General features: G+C 32.6%; 2 protein-coding genes across 2 annotated transcripts in view; one reads left to right on the forward strand and one right to left on the reverse strand.

The window, feature by feature from the left end:
- Positions 1 to 3,199, forward strand: part of LOC127708711 (uncharacterized) — a 45,156-nt gene extending 41,957 nt beyond the window's left edge. Inside the window, exon 4 of the mRNA XM_052213829.1 lies at positions 2,886 to 3,199. Coding sequence (XP_052069789.1) covers positions 2,886 to 3,196 — 311 coding nt within the window. The 3' untranslated portion in view covers positions 3,197 to 3,199. The remainder of the gene's footprint in view (positions 1 to 2,885) is intronic.
- The window catches only part of LOC127708646 (A disintegrin and metalloproteinase with thrombospondin motifs 3-like), a 44,636-nt gene continuing 21,931 nt past the window's right edge, over positions 3,191 to 25,895 (reverse strand). Inside the window, exons 10-23 of the mRNA XM_052213690.1 lie at positions 25,344 to 25,476; positions 24,586 to 24,696; positions 23,780 to 23,925; positions 21,475 to 21,538; positions 21,015 to 21,123; positions 20,339 to 20,475; positions 18,073 to 18,199; positions 16,933 to 17,022; positions 16,438 to 16,604; positions 15,194 to 15,332; positions 12,447 to 12,579; positions 8,338 to 9,529; positions 6,415 to 6,553; positions 3,191 to 3,998 (exon numbers count right to left, since the gene is read on the reverse strand). Of these exons, the coding sequence (XP_052069650.1) occupies positions 3,883 to 3,998; positions 6,415 to 6,553; positions 8,338 to 9,529; positions 12,447 to 12,579; positions 15,194 to 15,332; positions 16,438 to 16,604; positions 16,933 to 17,022; positions 18,073 to 18,199; positions 20,339 to 20,475; positions 21,015 to 21,123; positions 21,475 to 21,538; positions 23,780 to 23,925; positions 24,586 to 24,696; positions 25,344 to 25,476 (2,803 nt within the window). The 3' untranslated portion in view covers positions 3,191 to 3,882. The remainder of the gene's footprint in view (positions 3,999 to 6,414; positions 6,554 to 8,337; positions 9,530 to 12,446; positions 12,580 to 15,193; positions 15,333 to 16,437; positions 16,605 to 16,932; positions 17,023 to 18,072; positions 18,200 to 20,338; positions 20,476 to 21,014; positions 21,124 to 21,474; positions 21,539 to 23,779; positions 23,926 to 24,585; positions 24,697 to 25,343; positions 25,477 to 25,895) is intronic.

Genomic DNA, 25,895 nt, shown 5'->3' on the forward strand with positions numbered 1-25,895 from the left:
GTGGACGCTTGTCATCTCTTCAAGACACAAATGTTGTTGATCCAACAGACAAAACATCAGACAATATTGTTTTACATGCAAAATTCATTACAAAAATACTTGAAATTCACAGCAAACCTTCGAACTCCATTTATACATCTTCATTATTCACGAAAGAGTAGAATTAAGAAAATAACAAATCCGTCCTTTTGGTATTTGATATTAACGTTTACATGATTTAAAGGACGATGAAAATCTACCACCTTTAAAGTTGGCACTACTTCACAAAAATCCAAATAAAAAGATAAACAACTTAATATCTTTCTATAATTCCAACTATAATTCTCTCTACAGTAAAAAAAAAAGTATTAACAAAAATACCGAACTCCAAGGTAAAATTAAAAAAGGGAGGAGTCCATGAACCTGACAGAATCAAACGCTAAACTTTATCAACCAACCAGAAAATGACGGTATTAAAAATATGATGAGGTACTACTATACTCTAGCAGTGGTGTCGATCAAAGATGATTCTTTAAAATTCTGAAGACCTACTAATATAGTCGCAGTCATAACAATTTTGCAATGATATCAAAACCTTTTATTGTTCTACACCATAAACTACTATTCCCCATGCCCAATTGAAAGATCGTCTACATCTAGTCATAAAATAATGTTTTTTCTACACTTTTGGAATCGTAGATACTCATTTTTTGTTTTTAAGTCACGTAAAATCTTACTTTGTGAAGAACAACACTGATTCCAACAATAAATACACCAAAGAAAATCGTCACAAATACATATTTGTTGAGGATAGGGGATTGGTATTTCAACAAACAGTAGTTATTTTTTTAAATAGGAAGTAATTGCACATATTTACCAATTGACTTGTTTTTTGTATACATATGAAGCAAAAATCATACAAAAACCTTCTCAAAGACGAACAGAAGAGCATGTATATGCCAAATTCTTTAATTTCAATATTAATTATATCAGTTATCAAGCCACATTCCACTGAGTATTTGCATCCCATATATTACAGTGAACTTGAAGCCAAAGTTACTAGTGTAACTTGAAGTTCTGCTTCATATCTGAACATTTTGTCGATATTGACACAAATGGACGACTAGGATCTATTAAAAACGTGATGATTTCAGCTTCCCGATTATCAACCTACTATTTCTCAGCAGTGACACAATCTGTGCCCCATCGTATGACGTTTACATATCTCAATTAATGTTACGTTCGCGCATGTTTATTTCAATACAAACTTAATTAAGAGGGAACTGATTTAGTAATTGGGAGAACAATTGAAATAAACACCATATATGTTTAAGGTCACCATTAGTAATTGGTTGACCGATTCGATGTGTATGTTTCTCAAATCACTGGCGACATGTTTTTGCGGTCTTATATCTTTAGATTCCACTATAACGCAACCAATCTAGCTCGTTTAGGAGTTCATTCGATTACCTCAGGTTCTAGTCGTTACCTTGATTTGTATCTTCTTAATTAATTTTTAGATTTGAACATCAGTAAACTACTACTCCCTAAATATTCCACTGTTTGATAAATATGTTCCGTCATTACACTACGACACGTCATGTCATTTATACTTAAACAGCTTCTCAAGAACGATCATGGTAGTCATATAACGTACAATACTGCATTTCTTCAAATTATTTTTATTACCATATCACAGGGTAATGATAAAAATCGGGTGTTCATAAAAATTGTACTGTTCTATAAGTTTTTATCAAATGTAACCAAAACTATGGAATACGATTCTTCATACGGTTTGTTAATACTTAGTGGTAGGTTTTCTCAGATTGATTGTCATGTTATACCACTAATTCAATTCGAAGAGTACTAATACAATTTATGTTTTGAGACCATGAACTGTCTCTTTGTGATGCAAAACTTGAAACTGGGACCCTCTCAAATGAAATAGTTTCGGTAAAAATCAACAATTGTGAATTGGAAGCTGACGGCATAAAAATCCGTTTATAAAATTCTACAAAAACACATTAAACACTTTCGAGTGACTGCATAATACCAAGGTTTTTACGGTCAATGCATTTTGGCTGCTCAAATAGCTCGCTTGCAATATTTATCAATTAAATATATTGATAATTAAAAGCTGTAAAACAAATATTTTCCGGCAAAAACAATTTTCAATAAAATTTTAAATGGCTTACCACTTCGAAACGAGAAAATAGTAGATATTTTCTTATACATTCACAAAAACACTGATACACAAACCAACACCAACGAAGTTCTTGATAGTGTCCATATTATTGCCACGACACCGATTCTATTATATGACGGACCACTAAAAGGCATAGATATACTAGGATTCATTATAACATTTTTTTTTCACATCAAATAAAATTGAGAATGGAAATGGGGAATGTGTCAAACACACAACAACCTGACCAAAGAGCAGAAAACAGCCGAAGGACACCAACGGGCCTCCAACACAGCGAGAAAATCCCGCACCCAGAGGCGGGCTTCAGCTGGCCCCTAAACAAAAATGTGTACTATTTCAACGAAAATGGACGTAACACTAAACTCCAAAACATACAAATGAACTAAAATAAAAAAAACACACAAGACTAACAAAGGCCAGAGGCTCCCGACCCGGGACAGGTGCAAAAATGCGGCGGGGCTAAACATGCCCTGTGAGATCTCAACCCTCCCCTTTACCTCCAGTCAATGTAGAAAAAACAAACACACAGCAATACGCACATTAAAACTCAGTTTAAAAGAAGTCCGAGTCCGATGTCAGAATAGGTAACAAAAGAAACTAAACAAAATGACAATGATACATAAATTAACAAAGGACTACTATCAGTTACTGACATGCTGACAGTTAAAGAATATATAATGTTTTTTTTTTTATATTTCAGGTATGTTGTTGACCCTAGCAATCGCCTTATTTCACGGGAAATCTCATATACTACGCAAATCAGAGCTTTTGAGTGGTTATTTAATACCATTTCAAAAAATCATAAATGAATCCAGAACTTACAGTTTTGGTTGGTCATTTGTATTGGCTTGGATTTGTGTGTTTCTGTGTTTTACGTCATCATTTGTTTGGCTTTACAAAGCACAAGATCCGCAAAATGCTCGAAAACCAGGAACACAATACTATGTAAAACATCGAACTCACCAAGGCATCGAATATATGTCGTATATACAAGATAATGAAGAATTGTAGCAGAACGTTTTATTTTTTAAATCTGGTCTTCTTTTTGCACGGTTTCATTATTTTATATCACAAACTTTTTACTCACAGAAAAAAATATCACAATAAATTTATTTACGTATTAAATGTTTATTCACAAACGATTTATACCTACAGGATTCAAAGATATATATGTACAACTCATATTTGTCAAATTTAAAACATTGTTGCCTAATATTAACATTTTGATAAAGGGATGTTGTGTGAACCTCATTGAGACAACAACCCAACAGCAAAAAAAAAAAAAGGACATTTTCATTCAAAATAAGGTCTTAAACAGCAGACAGTTGTATTTGAACATGTGTAGCTAGTCTTGACAAGAAGAGTCTAGCGAAGATCTGCTATCAACGCTAAATACTTCTAAGGAAATAAACATTTCTGTATCTCGCTCTCTCTCTCTCACGCTCTCGTTTAATTATCAAAATCAGAGTTAGAATTATTGGTTTTTGTTTAATATATTATGTCGTATATATATGCAACTTTATGCTTTTTCAAACAAATGATTTGTTTGATGAACAGTGCATATTCATAAATGGAACATATATAAGACTTGTTTAACATGCAATTTAACATTGCTTAAAAATAAAAAAAAATGAATGTATACAATATATTCAATCAAATTTAAAACATAAAATATTAAAGAAATTATGTGCATGCGTTTAATGCCATTTTGAGCAAGATGCACAGCATCTATCTCTGTATCCACGATAGGCACATCGTCGTTTAGAAGCCATTCTTCCACAAAAGGACAGCTTGTCAATACACGTTGCATCATCTGTGTAAAGATAACATCAAAATATTTACTTATATCTAACATAAAATGTTGTATATTTATCAGGTAGAAAATTATGATGAATTAAATATAATAGGTACAGAGTAGATATGGGGTATAACTTCAGTGTGATTGCAACTCGACTTACCTGTCTTTATGGAGGTTTACCGATTTGTTACGGACCAGGTACAGTTGGTATATATCTCTAACGTGTAGTTTTTGATGTAACATTTAATGCATGTAATTATCATATTTATCAGGATAAATAAAAAGAAAGGGATATAAATAAGTTATCATTGTGTGTACTTGATAGCGAATTGACCTTTTCTAGAGCGCTTTGTCTGTGGTCCACTATTCTTAATCGATTTACGAGATATCAACATCGGTAAACTACTTTCGCCTTGAGATCAACCTTACACGAGGGAATTGTGATCAACCTTACACGAGGGAATTGTGATCAACCTTACACGAGGGAATTGTAGCCTATGTTTTTTGTCAAATGCATAAATCTATGAAACTGAAATTAACAGACAAAATGTATCATTTAAATCTTGCAAATACAGAAACACCGACTACTTAGAGGATGGTTCGCTCAGGAATGATAGTATCCCAGTAGAATTAAGTCCATAATGAATATGGTATGATTTTTTTTACGCACAACACGTGCTTCTAGACTAATCTCAATTAGGTAATCAAAAGTTTAAATAGCAAAACATAAATATGTTTTGTAGCATACTAAGGGCCTTAACAGATTAGCTAAAAATGATTATTTCACGTGATGAAATTACAACCCTAACTTACTGAGAGAAATCAATCATGATTTTATGACTAAAAATTTAGAGTCAAAATGTATCATCTGATTCATGCCGGTACCAAAGCATTGGCTTCTAGGTGATTGGCAACCCCATGTGCTCATATACCATCAGCCTACGAATGTGGTAATAACCCAGTGTTAGTTAAAACCGTTTAATATATTTCCGTATTCATACGACATCTTCTAGAATAATCTTCATTAGGTACGCTCGAGATAAACCAAACATACAAAACGTTTATAAGCCTTAAAACTAAATGGGTCTACACAGAACAGCCAAAACTGTATAGAATATGGTCAACTAGTGATATTGTTTTCAATTTGTTTCAATACCAGAGGGAATCAAAAAAGATGCTTACGTTCATGTTAATTGCACATAGACTGAACTTTCTTAGACAAAAGAAAGCGGATTTTAATGGTTCTTGAAGTATCCATTTAAGAATATCTAACTTAAAAATTAATAGTTATAATCTTAAACATCGAAGTCCTAACTCAAACTCTCTTCTAAATAATTTGAAACACTTAAAATTTAAAGAGAGGATAGAAGTTGAAAATTGTTGTCTTTTTTAGACCTGGCAACTGAAATTTTGACAGAATTGTTTGCAATGCAATGGTTCATACTATTGCGACAAATCAAAACCAGGATTCTTGAATTTATCTTAATTTATATTAGGCAGATTGTATTGAATTCAGAAATATTGAAAACTTTTATTAAAATCACGGATATGATGTCTTGTTAATTGGTGGTAAAGGTTTAAATAAACGATGGCTACATACGGTTACCATTTTTTTTTCAAACTAAAAGGGTTTCTAAGGTCAATTTGACGGAAACAGATTTACGGTTTCGTTGTATTTGATTTTTATGTTAATACAAAACAATAGCCCTCATTTTGTTTTTGTAATTTGACATGGAATTAATGTGCTCTTTACTATAGTTATATCAGTTATCAATTACTTTTTTGTTTGTTTCTTTGTTATATTTCTTTGTATGTTTGTTTTTATATTTTAGTCAGTTGTGTTGTATTTCTGTGATGTATGTTTAAACTGTTTTTTGCGGCTGGATCCAAATTATTGTCACATTAACGTATTATGTCTGTTTGTGTTCCTCACCTAATTTTGTCAATATAAGGGAACTATACACAATTGTCAAACAGGTGGGAGTTAAGCTAGCTATAAAATAGGTTAAATCCATTATTTTTTTTTCGGAAAATGCCTGTACCAAGTCAGGAAAATTACAGTTGTTTCCCATTCGTTCCGTTGTTTGATAATATCTAACTTTTAATTTTTTTGGCGTTTTTTTATGGACTTCCCCTTTTTGAATTGAAATTCGGTATTTTTGTTTTACATTTTTTATATTTCAAACGTTATAATTACACCTAAGTATTTCTTTTGTAAAGAATTTTAGCTGCATAAAAACGAGCTGTAGGTCTGCAAAATGTAAAATCCATAAAAGGCAAAAATTCATAATAGCATATCGTAGATCAGACTATTGCCAAACTCCATCTACCTTATGATCATGGCATCTGATTTTTACAATATTATATTATATATATATGTATATTTTTCAGTTTTCTATATGATTATATGTCTTAATCTAATATATAGTACCTAATGGACATGCTTCCATTTTACAAGCCTGAATACTTGATGGTGGATCACCATGGCACAAAAAGTCGTCATTGGTATTTTCTGGGTCACCACAAATTACAGGTCGTCTTTGAACACCTTTATCACAGGTTGTAGAACACTGAAATTATACTCAAATTTAGTAATGAAAAGAACTGCATGACAGGAACAGCAAATAAAAGACATACTACATCCTAAATTGGAGAAATGGAAAGAATATATTATCTATGAAGAAGTGAAAATCGCGTAAAATAGCATTGGATTAATTGTCTTTCTTTAATTGCAAATAATCATTATGGATAAGATTATGATACCGAAAAGCAAGTTATTCGTGTAACATATCATTCATATAAAGACATTTATATCATTTTATCTTATGGTTACAATGTATTTTACAGACGAGATTTTAAGTTATTCAAAATAATTATAATGGAGAATACATCTGATATGTTTTTAATAGATTGTACTGCTTTTGTTTTAGTTATGTAGCTAGAAAACAGTACGTCACCTACCCCCCCCCCCCCTTTTCACCCATATTTATTTACAGTTGCCGTCTCGTATATTCTATGTAATGTGTGTTGATGCTGCTGTTATATTTTTTTTGTACATTTGCTCCCAAAGTATCATCTTACTGTTTAGAAACCGACCGTGCGAGACTCTCATGGGTCGTCAGTGTCGTCTAACAACCGTTTAGAAATGAAGTTTATTTCTGGAATTACCATAATCAGTTATGATCAACATCGAAAAAAGAAGAAAAACAAAGTAACAAACACACACATCCAAACAAAAAACAAACCAAATCAAGTAACAGTAAAACGTATGAGGGCACTTAAAGAACAGTCAATGCCGGCCTAAGGAACAGATATAAGATATCATGTTAATCTTGCCAGTAACAATAGCAATAGCTGCAATTCCAGTGGTGTATAAAATCATTATTCACCGCGCAATCCACTCACGTGTCGACAGAATGTTTGAAGTTTAACAAAGTTAAATCCTTTCATAAAGTACAAAAACACCAAGTCTACCAAAATTATCAGGAAAACACGTTATCATGATATCTTGAAAATACGATAAATTGTCTGTCAAGTAAAAAGTATTTCAAACTAGCAATACACTACGTGGCAACGAAACCTTTGGAAACCAAAATATATAAACCCTATACGAAAACACTAGTCACGAGCGCAAGCTCGCATCATAAATATGCTAAAATGTATACCAATATATTTATGATGAGTCTTTTGTAGACGAAACGCGCGTCTGGCGCAAATACTAAATTTCAATCCTGATATCAATGATGAGTTTATTTATAGTAAACAGGGAAAACACGCACAGAAATCCTCCTGTATTTAGGTTTGTCAATGTTCCGTTCATGTAAAGTAGAATATTACTGAAGCTGGTAGTAAGTGAGAGATATATGATATCATACTGCTGAATACTCTCTAATTGAATTTTCAGATCCTCTATGACTTTTATTCAAGATCTCTTTAGTAAATTAAACATTATGACAAAAACGCTGTCAATCAGTTTTTTCACTATCATCTAATTTGAAACGAATGTGAAGCCAAACACAGCTCTTTATAATGCGTAATTACTCATTATTAAACAAATTTTACCCGTTCTCGCACTGTGGTTGCCTTGATTATATTTTAATTCTTGATGTTAGGCGGATATAAAATTGAAAAAGGAGACAGATAAATGACCAAACGTATTCAATTTTGAAACTTTGCAATACAAAGGTTACACGATAACTTAATTTGCTATTTTTCTAAATGATTTGTTGATGCAGTTTACACATTCAACAATTCATGTAGGAAGATAACAGTTGCAATAATAATATTTAAATCATATTTTATTTTTTAGTACACAATATTAATCAGTGCACTATTGATAGTATGCATTTTATACCTTGGACCAGTTGCCTGATATCCATTCCTGATCACATGGACGTCTGTTGCATTCTTTAGATACAAACGGCATCTGAACGTCAGCGCAATGTTCAAAATGCACAAACTGAGTAGATCCATCATCTTTTACTTGATCACAGTAATGCATCTGGTATGTAAGTCCATCATCACCACAAAGAGCGGTACAATTGGTCCAAAATGGAGCAGCAGTCCATCTATATTGTATACAAGCAATTCTATTACATGCTCGAATTTCACTTAGAGATACTAAATCAGCACACATATGTATAGAAACTTCATTTATAGTACCATTTGGCATTACTTCCTGACAGAATGACTTTTGAGTCTGTATTCCCATATCACCACATGTTGCCGTGCATTCCTCCCATTTTTCACTGTAATTTAAACGGAAAATACTGTATTTACATGGTGGCCCACTACAGTCTTTCTTGTACACAGGTCTTTGCAAATCATCACACATATATATCTTCTCGGTCTCCATTGTGCCATTTGAGTACATTCTCTTACAATGGTAGTCTCTAGTCTGAAAGCCGGAATTTCCGCAAGGGACCGAACATTCACTCCATTCCTCATAATGCCATTCAAACCATTCAAACACACAAAAATCCCGGTTACATGGACTTGTACTGTTTTCTGGTGGAATTAAATGGTCACACATTTTTAGGCTGACAATGTCTGCAAAGCCATGAGAATCAATTTGCTCACAGAAAAAAACTGGAAACTGTATTCCATATTCACCACAAGTGGCTGAACATTCTGTCCATTCGTTGTTGAATCCCCATTGGTACCATTGCTGATAACATGGTTCTAATCGACAAGCCCTAGTAATATTTGGCTTCAAAATCGCGTCACAAAAGGATTCATTAGCTACTTCTCTTTCATCGCCCATTACAAATGAACAATTGAAAATTTCGAACTGCCATCCTTCGAATCCACATGTAATCGGACATGCTGTCCACTGGTCTGTTGATTCCCACTCATAAAAGCCGCATTTGTGTTCATTGCATGACTGCGTATAATTTGGAGATGATGTACTGTCACAATAAGAAACATCCACTTGTATAAAAGTACCTGCAGTTGTTTTGTGCTCACATGTGTATTCCTGTGTCTGTATTCCTTCTCCACAAGTGACAGAGCATTTTGTCCAGGTAAGTTGCATCGCCCAGACATATCTGAAAAGCACATTGAAACTAAAATGATGTACATGTATACATTAACCTGTACATTTACTTACAAAAGAAGACTTACAGCCTTACACATGCATTATGTTCTCCGCTGATGAAGCCTTATGAAGGTTCATTGTATACTTGCATAGATATTGCAACTATCTATTAAGTTGTGAAGTCAAACGTAGCACTTGTGAAACGATAATATCAGTCGTTCTTTCTAATTTCTTAGTGGAGTAGTATTTTTACTCAGTTTTAGAAACTTCATTTTAAGAAACTGAGATACGTGAAAGCCCTAGACTGAATAAGATGATTGGCTGCACGTCAAGAAAGGGGGAAACAATATTAAAACTGAAATCAGTGAAATAAGCTGAAGTCTAAACTTTAAAACTAAGAAATATATAATCCCGTTGTGTTTCATTGTCGCTTATTCAAGAAGTAGTATATCTTTTTTTTTAAGATTATTGTGTTTGAATGTTCTTAGTGAATGTAAACCCAGAAAAGCGATTCATACAAACAAAATGTATAGAGTGATATTTTCATTGTTTGTTCATTTCTATTGAGACAAATCTTTCATTACATGGGTATTTTATACTCACACATATTAAAGCATATCAAAATGTTGAAATAAATGCAACAAGTTTCTTTTGATATGGATATAACTTTGATTAAACGTTGACACAATTAATAAATAAGGTGAGAAAAACACGAATTGTACATGCTTTATTTATTGCATGCAGGGTGTTAAACTGAATTGATACATGGGATCACTGGGGTAAGATCTTCCTTTTTCTTCTCCTTTGATCTTTTATCGTTTATTCTCCTCACTATTATTGAATTACACCAAAGTACATATTCTGTACCAATTGACAAAACTATTGTAGACAGAATAGGATCTAGGGACTGTAATTAGTATTCTGTTGATAATACTTAAGCTATCCGTTTGTAATATTAACTATTGTACGTATAATATTCCAGAAGAGAAGAATACCCAATGACTTGAGAAAAACAGAAAAGTAACTTTTTTGTAGTTAATTAAATAACGATATTGTGTTCACTTTCTTTTCTATTCTTTCTACCTACATGTATAGAAATAACTAAAAATGCATGGCTTATTATTTAGTACTTCAGACTCTTGTTTTGTTTTCATATGACTCATCAGTGATCCGAATTATAACTATTGAAAGGACAAATCATTTTCAAAGTTGAAGAGCAATGAACACAAGAATTTTATAAATTATTTGTCAAATTTGTCTGAGTCTATGCCTGAGGGAAATAAACCCCTAAGTGTTTCGCGATCGATTGATTGTAGTATTATATGAACAGTAAATTTACACACATAACCGCATCAGTGATATTTCATGTGATAATAATTATTTGGCGGGTGATACATTCGGAGAAGAAACGTCCACAAGTAGTGTATCGACCAAGTATTTATAAATACTTCCAAACGATGAGTATGATAGAATTCAATAGCTGTGGAATAAATGTTCCAATAAATGTGGAATAAATTATATGCACAGAAAACTTAAGTTTTTCTTTTACATTCATTTCATTTATGAATGTTCCCGATTAACCTGTAGATAATATTTTTGCCTGAAAACTACGTTTTATTCAACTTAATGTCCGATAACACTGAACTTGTAAATTTTACTTTTTTGAGTAGCAATATACCTAATTCACTTGCATAAATATATCACATTTGATTCTCTTTTGGAGAGCCAAGGGTTTTTTCTTGACAGAACGCAATAATTGGCACATTTACTGGTCATTCAATGTCAATTTAGCCTAAATTGATATCGTCAATTCAATTATCAACTTACTATCTGTCAAATGATCTTAGACATATTTGGTTTAGTTTTATCCTGTTACCATTGCAATCATTACGGGCTTTTACCTTAGGGCGATACAACGAATGTCTCATTGGAACCAATCATGATCACATGATATCACATCCGATCTGGATTTGTTATTTTAAAAAAAAACTGTTTTAATTTTTCCCTTCGTTTCTTAAGGATTATTTCTTAAAATGAACCTACAATCAAAATTGCCTCTCAGAAAATGTGTAAAATACTGCTGGAGATTAAAGCTGAACCACGTTTATGTATTTTTTTTTTCGCTAAATCGATTTATGACTATTGAACAGCGGTATACTACTGTTGCCTTTATTTATGTGTTTATATCAAGTCAGAAACTTTCATATTGTTGTCTTCATTTTGGTTTCCTTTTAAAGAAAATGGTGGTGGTTACATATGTTTGATTATCTCCCATAACTTTACTCACAATTATTTTGATTCGAGACTCTGGAAGCTTGAAATACAGACACTTATTTCTTAATGCCGTAAAATTGGATCCGTTATTTTATGAAAGACAGAAATTTGACCTTAAGTCGTTCTGGGCATTTGTTTTGGATTGTTTTCCTATTAACATATTTCCCATCTCCTTTTACAACATCAAATTCAATAAGCTGGGGTTATCATTGTTTTCATCAGAATTGTATAACACGGTTACAAACACCTACTCGCAGTATTTGTAAGCTAATATAGATAAAGAAAAATGTGATCATCCTGAAAGAATTATTTACCTTTACTCATGTGCGGCTGATTATTCAATTCTCTTTTGGCATTTTGATATTATTACAATAAAACTTTTCAATCATGTGGACGTTTTTTTCTTTTCTATCTTCGTCTAGACTATTCTATTTAACTGGTATCTAACGACTGAAGGCCACACATTTAATCAAACATACTTTGTTATATTTTAATTTTTAATTTTATTTTCATAACAAAGACCTTTTACAAACAGAACAATTTGTGCAAAGTAATTTTTTGTATAAAGATCAAATACAGATATATCCAGGGAAACTAAATTAAAGAGTAAGCAAATATCATGTATCTATCCCCTAACTCATGATTTAACTCACGTTTCTGCATTGCAAGCTTTTCTTTCACATTTGACTGGTTCATCAGTTTTGCTGCCTACATATATGCAACGGTCGTCAATGACAGATTCTTTCGTGTCCTTGTCTATGCACTTATTCATGATATGTTGTGTTCCTAAAATAGTTGATTTATATTAAAACTGTAAGATTACATGTTGGTTTATTGAGTATTTTAACTTGAAACATACCAGAAACGTAAAAACATTAAAAATACATTATTATATACATGTATGTGCCTAATGTTATATATATTCATTAATCATGTGGCACAATGATTCTGTTTAACATTGAAGATTTTCGGTTTAATCGTATAATCATGGTCAAAATTGTCATAAATATTGAAATACTTTAGATCAACAGTACATAAATGTTATTCATCAGGCGTTTTCACTGACAACTCTTCTCACGAAAAAGAGAGGCGAAAGATACCAAAGGGACATTCAAACTAACAAGTCGAAAATAAACTGACAACGCCCTGGCAGATCCTACGCTACACGTGGCACCCTTCGTGTGGCTCATGTAAGTACAAACCTTGGTAGTCACATTCGGGGAAAAGAGGACCGCATTGTGGTTACGACAATTGGAATATATTCGTCGTCATCTGTGAAACAGATATTCCACAACGTTCGACCAACTCGTGATGGCGTCCGTAAAATTTACGATGGGATGATTTCAACTTCACAACTTGGAACTCTTGGTTTAATCGCTTCCTTATGAGCAGCAACCCTCTATCAAGGAAATCATAATAGGAAATACAATCCCTGGAATGTCGTATCAACTGGGAGATTTATAATCCAAATGAAGGCGCTGCTGGGATGTGAAGCCAATGGGGTCGAAATCCATTAAATGAAAACACAACTTTAAAATATTTATAGATTATGTCGAGGAGTGTGCAAGAAAATTGACAAAACGTGAAAAAGAAGACGTAGATACTCATTTCAAATGGTAAAAGGCTCAGCACTCATCCGGCTTCTATGACAAAAGTTGTTGATGTCCCAGCAGACAAAGCCGCATACAACATCATTTTTCGTTGTAAATCCCATTAACTGCCTAAAAGAGGAATTAATTGTTGATAGTTCACTTGTACACTCAAAACCATATACTTAAACGAAATTTCTTGAACAATCATATGTCGATTTTATGTTCCTTTGGAATTACCACCAATAATGCAGAACTGTATCCTGCTCCACTCTACTGGATACCTAAATTACATAAGTTTTCTTACAAACTATTATATATTACTGGGTCTGACAAATGCTCCAGGAAAACTTTCTAAATTAGAAACATTTATGTATTTTATCAGCAATCAAAACGGTGTGAATTCAAAAGATCACTTAGAGTGCATACAACCTAAGTTTATCTCCTCGTGCAATAGTATAAAAACTTTTGACCAAAGCATTTCTCATTCTAAACTTAAGGACAGACTGAACTAATTAGTCAAACTTTGATTGGTCAAACATATTTTGTTTTAGGAAAGGGAAAATCATACTTAAAAAAAAACCTGATTCAAACAAAAAAATCATGATTAACTAATAGAAAAACAAAGGATATGGGTCAGGTGTATCCATCACAAAATCAAATCAGTACATGCACTGCAAAAAACACAAACAGAAAAGGAACAGCGCTTTTATTGCTGTTCTTCATCTTAAAGTCAAATAATCAAGATACTGGATTTTTAAACTAACAACACATTTGATACGTTTAAGGGACGTCTTTTTTTCAACAGACAATCGACATTCCTATTGGAATCAGTTCTATCCCTCTGCTTGCCAGCTTTTTTCTCTATTCGTAAGAGGCAGACTTCATACGGGAGCCACTCAAGAAAAAGAAAACAAAGCTGGCATTACATCCACATCATTTGAACTTTGGTGGGTAGTTGTCTCATTGCAATCATGCCACATCTCCTTATTTTTATATTAACCTTTAACTTAATGTCCCACTTAAGAGATGTTGTCTTTTCATTTAGAGTCCTGAATATGCATGAAATACTTGCCATTGAACGTAAAGCACACAAAATTCAATCAATCGTTTATTGAATAATTCAAAGTTTGGTGGCCATGTTGACTGCATCTATCCCAGCGAACTTGAAAAAATGTCCACATTATGAAATTTCTTTTTCTGTATAGCAACATTCTAACAGTGACTGCATACGGAGGATATATATTCCCAAGCTGAAACGATATTCCCGGGTTTGCGCTTCCCACTATGATTTTCTGGATTGAGGGTAACTGCTTACAAAGAAGCTTTTGCATTAAGGGTTCAAAATGGTAAAGTCGAAGTCATCTCTTCAAAAATTGTGCAGATGCCATTGTGATTGTGTTGACCGTTACGAAATATCTGTGCCACATACATGTTCCCCTCGTAAAAAGAATCCCGCTATCTTTTCCTCTTTTGTGATCTTACCGAATGCGAGACTCGTCGTCCAATAAATGAGTTATTGGTCTTTTCGATTTTTCGTCGTTTTTCCTTTTTGGTCATTTTATCAATAGTGTTGTTAATTTGCTGTTTTTTCCTCTTAAAATTTGAGAATTTCCTTGTTATTTATTTCGTGTTGTGTTCAGAGTCACTACCATATATCCCGTTTTCTAATTCCAAGTATCCTTAAACAACTTGAGCGGAATACAGATGTTTATATTTATGTCTTTTTGGTTTCGTAATACTTTTGTAATTTCTACCTTGGTATATAGATAATGTATCCTTAACTAGTTTTTACTGGTTATTGGACTTACCATCCCCACACGTTACAGAACACTCTGTCCAAAGATCATACACCCATTTATATTTACTCTTTTCAAAGGTAAAATCGTTTTTTTTAACAACATACTCATAGTTTACACTTGCTGCTTGATACTTGTTCTGTGGCATCATCTAAAATATAGAATAAATATCGAAATGAAACTTAATAAAATTTAGAATAGAAATGGGGAATGTGTCAAAGAGACAACGACCCGACCAAAGAGCAGAAAACAGCCCAAGGCCACCAATGGGTCTTCAACACATCGAGAAAATCCCGCACCCGGAGGCTGACTTCAGCTGGCCCCTAAACAAAAATATGTACTAGTTCACTGAAAATGGACGTCACACTAAACTCCGAAACATATAAATGAAAAAAAAAAAAAAAAAAATACAAGAACTAAAAAATCCAGAGGCTCCTGACTTTGGACAGGCGCAAAAATGCGGCGGGATTAACATGTTTTGTGAGATCTCCCCCCTCCCCCTATACCTCTAGCCAATGTAGAATAAACAAACACACAGCAATACACAACCTTCTTTTTTACAAGCTGTATGAACACGCATGTCATAAGACTTTATGGTGGATTCGTTTCAGATTCTTACTCTTAAAGTTCTAGTATTGTTGTATTTATGATTGAGGGTCTCACTGTTTTCATTGTTGATTGCCTTTTAGTAGTTCAAACAGTTTTGGGGAACAACTTTTTATATATTGTTGAACTACATATGTACCATAGATAAAAGTGTGCTTGAGAATTGGATGGATTGTCGAATACAGTATTCACCGGGCAAAGAAGAAATTTTTAATTAATAAATGTTTACGAACTTAGTCATCAAAAATATGTTTGAAAAATGCACTTCTCATATCTTACAATTCAATTCAAACCTTACGATCGAATCAGTATTACAATTCCACAAACTAAAGTACAAGTATTGAATTTGCTGACTTTGATCTTACCTCATAAGAAAAATATCAAATTGAGAAAGTAAATTATTAGTAAAGCACACCAATAGACATTTAAACCAATAAGGACTTAATAGAAGAACTTATTATGTCAAATTTGCCTCGGGAATTTGAATCAAAGTTGCTAAATAAGGAATAGCATAGTTCAACACTGATATTTTGAGCACAGAGCAGTATAAAATGAGCAATGAACAATAAAACAAGGAGCAACAAAGGTCATATATTATACAGTCGTCATTATTTTGTATTCTTAAAGTTGTTTGAAAACAATTAAAATACCATTAGTTCTAACGGTCTTCTTAAAGGGCCCAGTGATTTTAAGGATTCACGGTTCCATTTGTTGTCATACTCAAACCATGCTCCATTCATTGCAATTTTCTTTGAACGAGTCGCAAGTCGTCTGTTTCCATTTAAATAATATATTCCATATGCAGGGTCCCTTACCGCTGAAAAAAAAAATAACATGTACTTCCAAAAAAAAATTCTGAATAGATGTAATATTTTCCCAAACAGCAATTCTGATTGTTCCTCTGTTATTTCTATCATTAATATTTAGCTTAATATAAAGAATTATCTGTACATTCTTTTGTATACTAGTAATGGATATTAAGGTGTTAACATGAATCCAAATTTTCGTAAATTCCACGAAATAGTACAATAGCTTCTTCATAACTGCATAAGTAACAAACAAACTGTTTGAGCATGTTGAATATGATATAACTCATTTAATATACGACAAAACTCATTAAAAAATTTCAAAAACATGTAACTTACCGAAAAAATGTGACGCTGATTTTCCTTCAGTAATAACTATTTTTCTTGAGTTTGCTGGTAATACCAATATTCTTTCATACCTTGGTGGCCCTAAAAACAAGATTTAAAATACAAAATTTTGTTTACGTAGTTACTAAGCTGAAAGCACTTTCCCTTATAACTTATTTTAACGTAACCAAATATTGGATATCAAACGGAAAAATAAACAACAATTGCGAACAGAAAAATCATTGAACATACTATATGAAAATCAGTTGCAAGATGCATAAAAACTCCATCTTACCAACAACAAAAAACTTGACACACTCACGAGTCTTTTGTAGACGAAACGCACGTCTGGTTTACAAAATGTTAATCCTGGTATCTATGACGAGTTTATTTACAACCACACGGTCGATGCCACTGCTGGTGGAGGTTTCTTCTCCGAGGGTATCACCAGCCAAGTAGCCAGCACTTCTGTGTTGACATGAATGTTTATTGATATAGTCATAACTGGAATTAACTGTTTATATTTAGATTCTTGCGTCACTGATGAGACTTTTGTAGACGAAGCGCACGACTGGCATACAAAATTTTAATCCTGGTATCTATGATGACTTTATTTACTGTCTTTGAACTTATATAAATATTCATAAGAAAAAATTCTACTAAATGCGTCAGAACGACCCAAATGCCACTACCACGAGTTTAAACAACTGTGTGTTCAAGAAGGACAGAATGACACCGGAATAGAATGGTGTTTGGATAATTCTTTACGTCCCGACCACTTACTGTCACTGTGTTAAAAATAGAGAACTAGAAAATACCAGGGGGACAACTTTCTTATCCAGTTTTATATAAACCATTCATATTTCACTTTCAAAATTACTGTTTTTGATGAGCCTGGATTTAAAACCTAAATATGACGAAAAACGCATTGTTGTTGATACCTTAGTGTTAATACAATAATATTACAGATGACGTAATTTCGACTATATTCACTGCCATGTTTATCTGTTATTTACCGGCTGGATATCACATATTTGTGTACTACATTCATGTAAAATTAATACAAGATGACGATTTCAATATGTATTATAAACACACAAAGCATGTGCGTACTTATTAGTTAGTATGGATTTCTTTTAAATTTTAACTTACACCGTTCGTATGAAAACTTTCGTTCGTATGTGCCTTTAACAAGTTTACAGTCGGAACCATTACCGCCACACACACCACAATCATCAAATTCTTCTGTTGAATTCATCAGTCCATCACATCCCACTTTCTACAACAAAATAGCGTATTTTCAAATTTCCATTCAAAATAAATTTGAAAAAATTCAATATTCATTGTGAAAATGTGTGCTCAAAATGGCTATAAGACAAATTAATTCCTTTATTGAATACCTAAGCAATATAAGCGTCCTTACCAACAACGTCATATTGCTGGGTCTGCCAAGTGCTTCACGAAATCTGTTTTCAAAATAATAACAAAAACATTTTTTTTTAGCAATGAAAGTCGGGCTTCAGAGTTATTTTGAAACTACTTACTCTAGAGGCTGTGTGAATCAGATAAGGATACTCAAGAAATTTGAAAGATCTGTTTGGGTACATAGTCTCTTTTTTTTTTTGCAATGGCATATATCATTTAATTTGACTTTTTTACCCTATACACAAGTAATCCGAATTTCGTAACTTAAAGACCGATCGAAAGAATTTGTTTCAGTTTAAAAAAACAATAACCATCTTAGGGATAGATCATACTTTGTGAAAAATACCACACTCTGATTCAAACAAAACAATCTCAGCAACTGATATTGTTAAGAAGCTTGAAATTTTGATGGATAGCATATTTGTTACGTTTGGAGGACGGATTTTTCAACAAACTATCGGCATTACTATGGAAACGAATTGTGCTCTTCTTTTTGTCGATTTGTTCCTTTTTTCATATGAAGAAGACTTCATACATGAGCTTCTTGTAAAAAAAAGCTAGAATTTTCCTGTTACGTCATATTATATAGATGAAGTCCTCTCACTGGATAATTTAAGGATCGTTGACTATGTTGAATGCAATTCATCTATGTGGCATCCATCCTATCAAACTTGAAATAAAGGATATCACTGAAACAATGAAGTCTGCTTCATATCTTGACTTACTTCTAGAAATAGCAGCATTCCAGCAGCGCCAACATCCAGAGTATATGTCTCCCAGTTTATACGATATTCTAGATCGTTTTTTTGGTATGATTTCTTTGATAGAGGATTTCTGCTAACTATTAAAGCAAGTGTTCCGAGTGGTAAAGTTGAAGTCCTCATTTCGAAAATACACGGACGCCATTACGTGTTAGATGGCCGTTATGGAATATCTGTTTTACAGATGACAATGGATATGGATATAAACCACAACCCCTTCCTCTTTTTCCGAATCTGACATCCCCGAATAAGACTTATAACCATATAAGAGTTACATGAGCAACACGACGGGATCCACATGTGGAGCAGAATCTGCTTCCCTTCCACAGCAACTGATATCACCCTGCTTTTTAGTGGGGTTCGCGTTGCTCAGTGTTTTCTATGTTGTGTTTTGTGGACTGTTTGTCTTTTCATCGTTTTCCTTTCCTTTTTGCCTTGACATTGCCAGTTTGTCTTCGACTTATGTGTTTAAATATCCCTTTGTTATCTGTCTCTTCAAAAGAGGGAATATTAGAGAAATGCGCATGATTTCGTCCATAATCAATAAAGCCCACGACATCTTAAAGTAAGAAACAACATATTCATGTCCATTACATACAAACTTAATTGCTTTAGGCATTTAAACAATATTCTCAAAAGTTCAAAATGGAATAGCAATTTTTTTTTAATAAAAAGAGATCTGCATCAAAAATGTCAAAATATGTTTTGGCTGATTTTGAGTATCACTTTTTCATATATTTCTTTAATTTAACCAGTAACAAAGAGAAGACATCTCGTTGTATAAAAACCATAACCAGTTAAGTATGAGTAATGCCGCTTTGTCCGACGAACATAACTTTCTAAACCTAAATCGGATGATTTTTGAACATCAAACAATTTTAAAGATTTCGTCTCCTCAACATATGTCTACAAAACTCTGTGAGTACATGATCCATTATTTAAAAGAAAGAAGAATTTTTGGAACATAGGAAACTCCAAATCACCAATATTGTAAGACTGCAAATAATTAACAAAACCTTATACGTCACGTACTCTAACCGATTTTTTTTTGTAATCATGTCTGATTCATACCACCCTAGTACAGGTTGGTTCACAGTTATTTTGAAGTACAGTTTTGATTGGTGGTAAAATAGATAAATACATGGATAGAGGTTTCATGGAGCATGTAACAAAATAAGCAATATTAATTTGTTTGAAATAATGAATATATCATGCTTTCATTGTCTATATACCCAGCATTCGCCTTTTACACATATGTTGTTTGGATTTTCATAGGTACAAGGTGTGCCATCCTCAAGCTCCATATCATCAAAACTCTTCGTTTGTCCTGTATCATTTGACTGACATATAAATTTACACTGATCTTTTTCTAGAAATAAGGAAAGAACTTTGGTATTTCATGGTATGTTTATTTATAATCAATTACACAAAATAAGAATGCTTAAAATTTTGACACAGCATAGATTTGTGACTTATTTATACGTTGTGTTTCGTGAAGAAGTGCAATTTTTAGCTGGATTTCTGCAATATCTACATTTCTAAATACCCTTTGTTGATTCTAGCCTTACACTTTGGTTACTCTGACTCATTTCTGATTTTTTTTTATCAGTTTTTTCCAAGAGTATTTATTTTCATACTGTTTGAGAGAGAGGCAAAAGATACCAAAGGGATATTCAAACGTATGACTCATTGAAGTTTATTTGAAGTATCGTTTAATATGTAATGCAACCCCTTTCTAAGTTTTATGACTCATCAGTTTAGAGGTTTCTTCAAAATTATTTTTGTTCATAGAGAGATAGTCGAAGTGTATGCTAATATCTAGTTATATGTACAATATAGACTGTATGTTAGTGGTGAGTGCTCAAGATTCCTTCTTTTTTTATTTCCCCCTGAGGAATAATATTTTACCTTCCTCTTTTTGATAAGCCAGCCATGTATGAGCACGTCCTCGTATTGGTATTCCATTCAAAGCAGAGCACTGCAAAGCTCGTAGATCTGTGTACTCTTTACATTCTTTCTAAATAATTAAAAAAAAAACGATTGTATCAAGTTATAACGGATATACATCGAAGTTACGTGATTACGGTTTTTGGATCTCACTTTGTTTCAATTGACTTTTTTCGACTTTCTGCAATAAGGAACAAATAAATGAATGTGTTTTGTCCAGTGAGATGACACTTTAAAAACAACATGAATAGTATCGAATTAATGCCAATATATAGATTAGAAGGCAGAAGTCATTTGATATTAAGAATTGCCAAATCAACAATTCAAAAAAACAATTTACAAATTGTACTTTTTCAAGCTATTTACTAACAAACAATAAAAAATGTAAAAATGTAATAGCCTATGCAACATTAGTACTTACACCAGTTGTACATGTATACACTTCTTTATCGTCACCCTCGCAAGGTTTACCGCCATATGCTGGTCTAAAATGAACAATACAGAATCTAACAAATTTGAATATTTATAGATTAACATTCAATTTCTTTATATACAGATTAATACACTGCCTTTTCCATATCGGCCCGGTTATCATCCCGAGACCTCCATATCAGCCCGAGACATAAGTCGAGGGCTTATATGCGTCGAGGGATGATACCCGGGCCGATATGGAAAAGGACATGTATTAATCTTTTTATCATATACTTCCAACAAATTGTTTTTACATGATGTCGAGTACAAATAAAATTTATATTTTGAGACAATGTATGGTTATTCTTTCTATACTGCAACTAACTCTTACAACTATTCTAGATGAAATATTTGGAGTAAAAACCATCCTTTTTTAATTTGATGCGGACGACGAAAAAATTCCACGAACCGGTACTCTGTTTTGACGTCATAAAATTAAAACTTCACAGAAACGCATTGCTAACGTCATAAACAAGGCGATATATGGTGAGTGACTGTGACATATGAATAAATGGTCAATGCAACTTGACTGCTCAAATAATACAGTTGTAACATTAATTAACCAATCACCCTCTGTCATGTCTTTTTGTGTCAGATATCATTTGTAAACTGACGACACTAGAAATACCGGAAGAAATTTGCACGAGAGGCACTGTAACGGGTTATTTACACGAGAGGCCCCTGCTTATCAGCCATGGTGTGAATGTATGGCTGCTTTACTTCCGCTCGTTACACATATGCAAAAACTATCATATTAATGCAAAGTATATGATAAATATAAATAAAAATGTAGCTATAAGTCCATGCATGACACATCAACCTTACGACATAAGAAACCAAAAGACATCTAGAGATTAACATAGTATTCAACAATACAAATGTAAAAAAAAAATAACTCTGTTATACTGTTCTCTCTAGATATGTTCATTCTAAATGGATTTACATGTTTAGAACATTAGTTAATTACTATCGACTCATTTTTGCTCACATCAAATTTCGCCAAAAAAAAGTAAATGTGAAAATTTCGACAAGTTTATGATATCCTAGTTTCAAGATGATATTATGATATTCATTTATCAATATCAAACATGTTAATGCCAGTATTTTGTTTAATGAACAAGGAAATGTATCCAACTTCATAAAATTCCAACGTGTTTGTTTAATTTGTGTTGTAATTTGAATAGTAATTTACAATTGTTCGTAAAAAAAGTTATTACAAAATAATTGTTGTATTAAAGCTGATTTGATTTTAATCAGGTATCTTGTTCACTCAAGTTATACACATCTACCTTTGCATATGTACTTTTTTAGTTCTATTACTTCGAAGAACTGAAAATGTACCTAAATGATATAGTACTTTTATAGTAATTGTACTATTTCATAATCATAGTTCCATAGTACTGGACTTGTACTTCAAGTTGTAAGTAACAGGTTTTTGTTAATGTGTAGTACATTTAAGGTACAAAGCCAGACCAGTACTTTAAAGTTGTTACACTTATAGTAAAGTTTCCTACCAAATTACAATTAGCATGATTTACTATGTATTTATCTTATCCTCATAGTACTACCATACGGAGGTCCAAAACGTGTACGTTTAATTTGTAGTACAACTTTAGTAGTGTAGCATTATGGTACTAAAAAGCAAAACGATTTGAAAGTACTACTATCAGTTCGTTATTATTTTAGTACATTTTCAGCATTGTATCGTTAAAGTACTAAAAATTACATGTCTAAAAGAAGCTGTGTACAAAGTTATTCTCTCGAATGAAAGTTTAGACCGACATACAACATAAGGTTCATATTTATGTAAGGAAATGTTCGGACAACTAAAAAGTATGAATTTGTAGGCATTTTGAAATGCTTTTTTTCTATAAAAACCAGTAAATCAGTTGAACGAAAATCAAGCCAGATATGTTACTTCTCATTATATTGCTTCACATAAACAAATCAGCTTTAGACAAAGAAAGGAGAACAAACTACTGGTAGACACACTTAATGCTATAGAGTGTCTTCATCTCCGAGCACCACTCACAGCGAAGATGCAGAAATAGCCTTTACTACAATCCTCCTGCTCTTCTTATTCTATTAAAAAAAAGAAAGCAGTAGGCGATAAACATCATGATTTCAGTCGTTCTTTCTGTGCCACTTACCAACAAGTGTTTATCTTTTTGTAATGGTGTTATATTACCATGCAAAGTAAATTCCCTTTATTAGTTAAAAATAACATATACATGCATATGGATGAATATATATACCTAGGATTGTTACATTTCCGACTTCTCTCTTTAATACCGACTTCACAGTTAGTTGAACAACTTGACCAGGATTCCCACTCTCCCCATTTTCCATCTCTTGGTTTATTGTGACCATGGTATGAACATTTTCCATCCATGCACCAGTACTAGGATGGAAAATAATGAAGAATAACTTCACGGAAAGTATCGTTGCTGAACTATTATATAACTAATCATACATGATTTAATCATCGGCAACATATCATCAATTTTATCCTGATTTAATTTTGGGTGATCTTTCCTTATACACAAATTCAAAGTTATGCAAGACGGGTCTTTATTACTCTTATTAAAATTATAAAAAATAAAAGTTATATCGGTATATTAGATATTCAATATACTGAAATAAACAAAACAGGAAGGAAAGAATTTCATTCTTTGGAAACTCCAAAGCAAAGGGTAACGTATGTGTTGTACATTCCAATTTTATAAAAAAATTCTCTAAAATTGACATCGAATCCATTAAAAGAGAGTTGAGTTGAGAAGACCACATATTCCATTAAATTTGGATCTAGTAATATTATGGTAAATTTCTACCAAAACAGATAAATATGTACAAATCTAAAGTGAATTGAAGATGTCTTGTACGTGAATTATTGAGTTATTTTAATTGAAGAGTCATTGATGAAAAGTGAAAAAAAAAAAAATAAAAAATGACAAAATAGATTCTCTCTTCAGTAAGCGGGATTATAATGACAAAAGGATTATGCTATTAACGCAACAAAAAAGTAATGTAAAGTCTTTTTTAACATATATGAGTAAAATACCTTTCCTGATGAGCAAGGTGTACCGTTTAAAGGCCTTCCTCTTTTTGTTTTACACAGTCTCTGGTTAGACCTTTCAGCGCACCACAATGTATCACAAAGGTCACCATAGTACTGGAAATTAAAAAAAATCTTCTAAATATATGTACACTCATTTAATCTTTTTTTCGAATACATACCAGCATAAAAAGAATCATATTTTTATTAATACTAATGAACTAACTTTCAAGAAGAAATACTCCGTACTCGAGTGCCACTGTAGAGTCTTATGTAGACGAAAACAAGTATAACAAAAATACCGTTCTCCAGAGTAAAATCAAAAAGGGGATGTGTAAAAAAAACTGACAAAATCGAACGTTGGACTTTATCAACCATCGGAACGAATGGAAAACAACTGTCATATTCCTGACTTGGAACAGGCATTTTCCGAAGAAACGCGCGTTTAGTGTGCCAAATTATAAGCCTGGTATTGTTGATGGGTTTTAACAGCAAACATATTTGATTGTCAAGAAGGAAAAAGAAGGATATTTAAGCAGCATTTTACCTTTTTTTTTAGACTTTGCTTAAGGCAAAGTATAGTACTTAGTCGGTATTTTGGACTTTTATTAACTAGTGTATGCATTTAGATCTCGTTAAACTTCATTTCTATATAAAAATTATATATTTAGTGTTTTTACTAAAAATCTTAGGGGTCACCGGATTCGTTTTGTCATTAGAATTCAGTCTTGATATATAGAGTGAAAACATGTATTGAAGCTTACCGATCTACATGCCATATGATTTTTACCAAACTCATATCTGCATTGGTCATCTAAATTAAATGCCTTTCCAAGAGGGTCACTTACACCTTTCAATGGGTCCTTGAATGGATTGTTGTTCATGCAAGTCAAATATCTGCAAAATAGAAAATTTTAAGCTTTAAATTATGTATTTATTCATGCACTTCGTCAGATGGAAATTTTCTATGCATTTTTTAATGGGACAAACATTTCGAAACGACTAAGTTTGATGGCGTCAATACAGATTGTCGACGAAGTTTCTTTACCATTGCCAAATCCCTGGTTAAGTACTTTCCTTGTAAAATGCAATCCTCTATCATAAAAATTCTGATCGGAAATTCAAGGCCGGGAATAACGTTATTTTTAGTTATTTCTACTCATAGTAATTGAACGTCGTACATTTCTTGATAAAGATACATTTTCTTCTCCGTTGTTACATCTCATTAAGGATTTAAAGCTGGTTTCGGTATAACTGAAAAATGAGTATTAACAATTGACACTTTATTAGTTTCTATTTGGTTGAATTATTTAGTG

Source organism: Mytilus californianus, unplaced genomic scaffold (assembly GCF_021869535.1).
Source record: "Mytilus californianus isolate M0D057914Y unplaced genomic scaffold, xbMytCali1.0.p SCAF_7, whole genome shotgun sequence".
Taxonomy (NCBI): domain Eukaryota; kingdom Metazoa; phylum Mollusca; class Bivalvia; order Mytilida; family Mytilidae; genus Mytilus; species Mytilus californianus.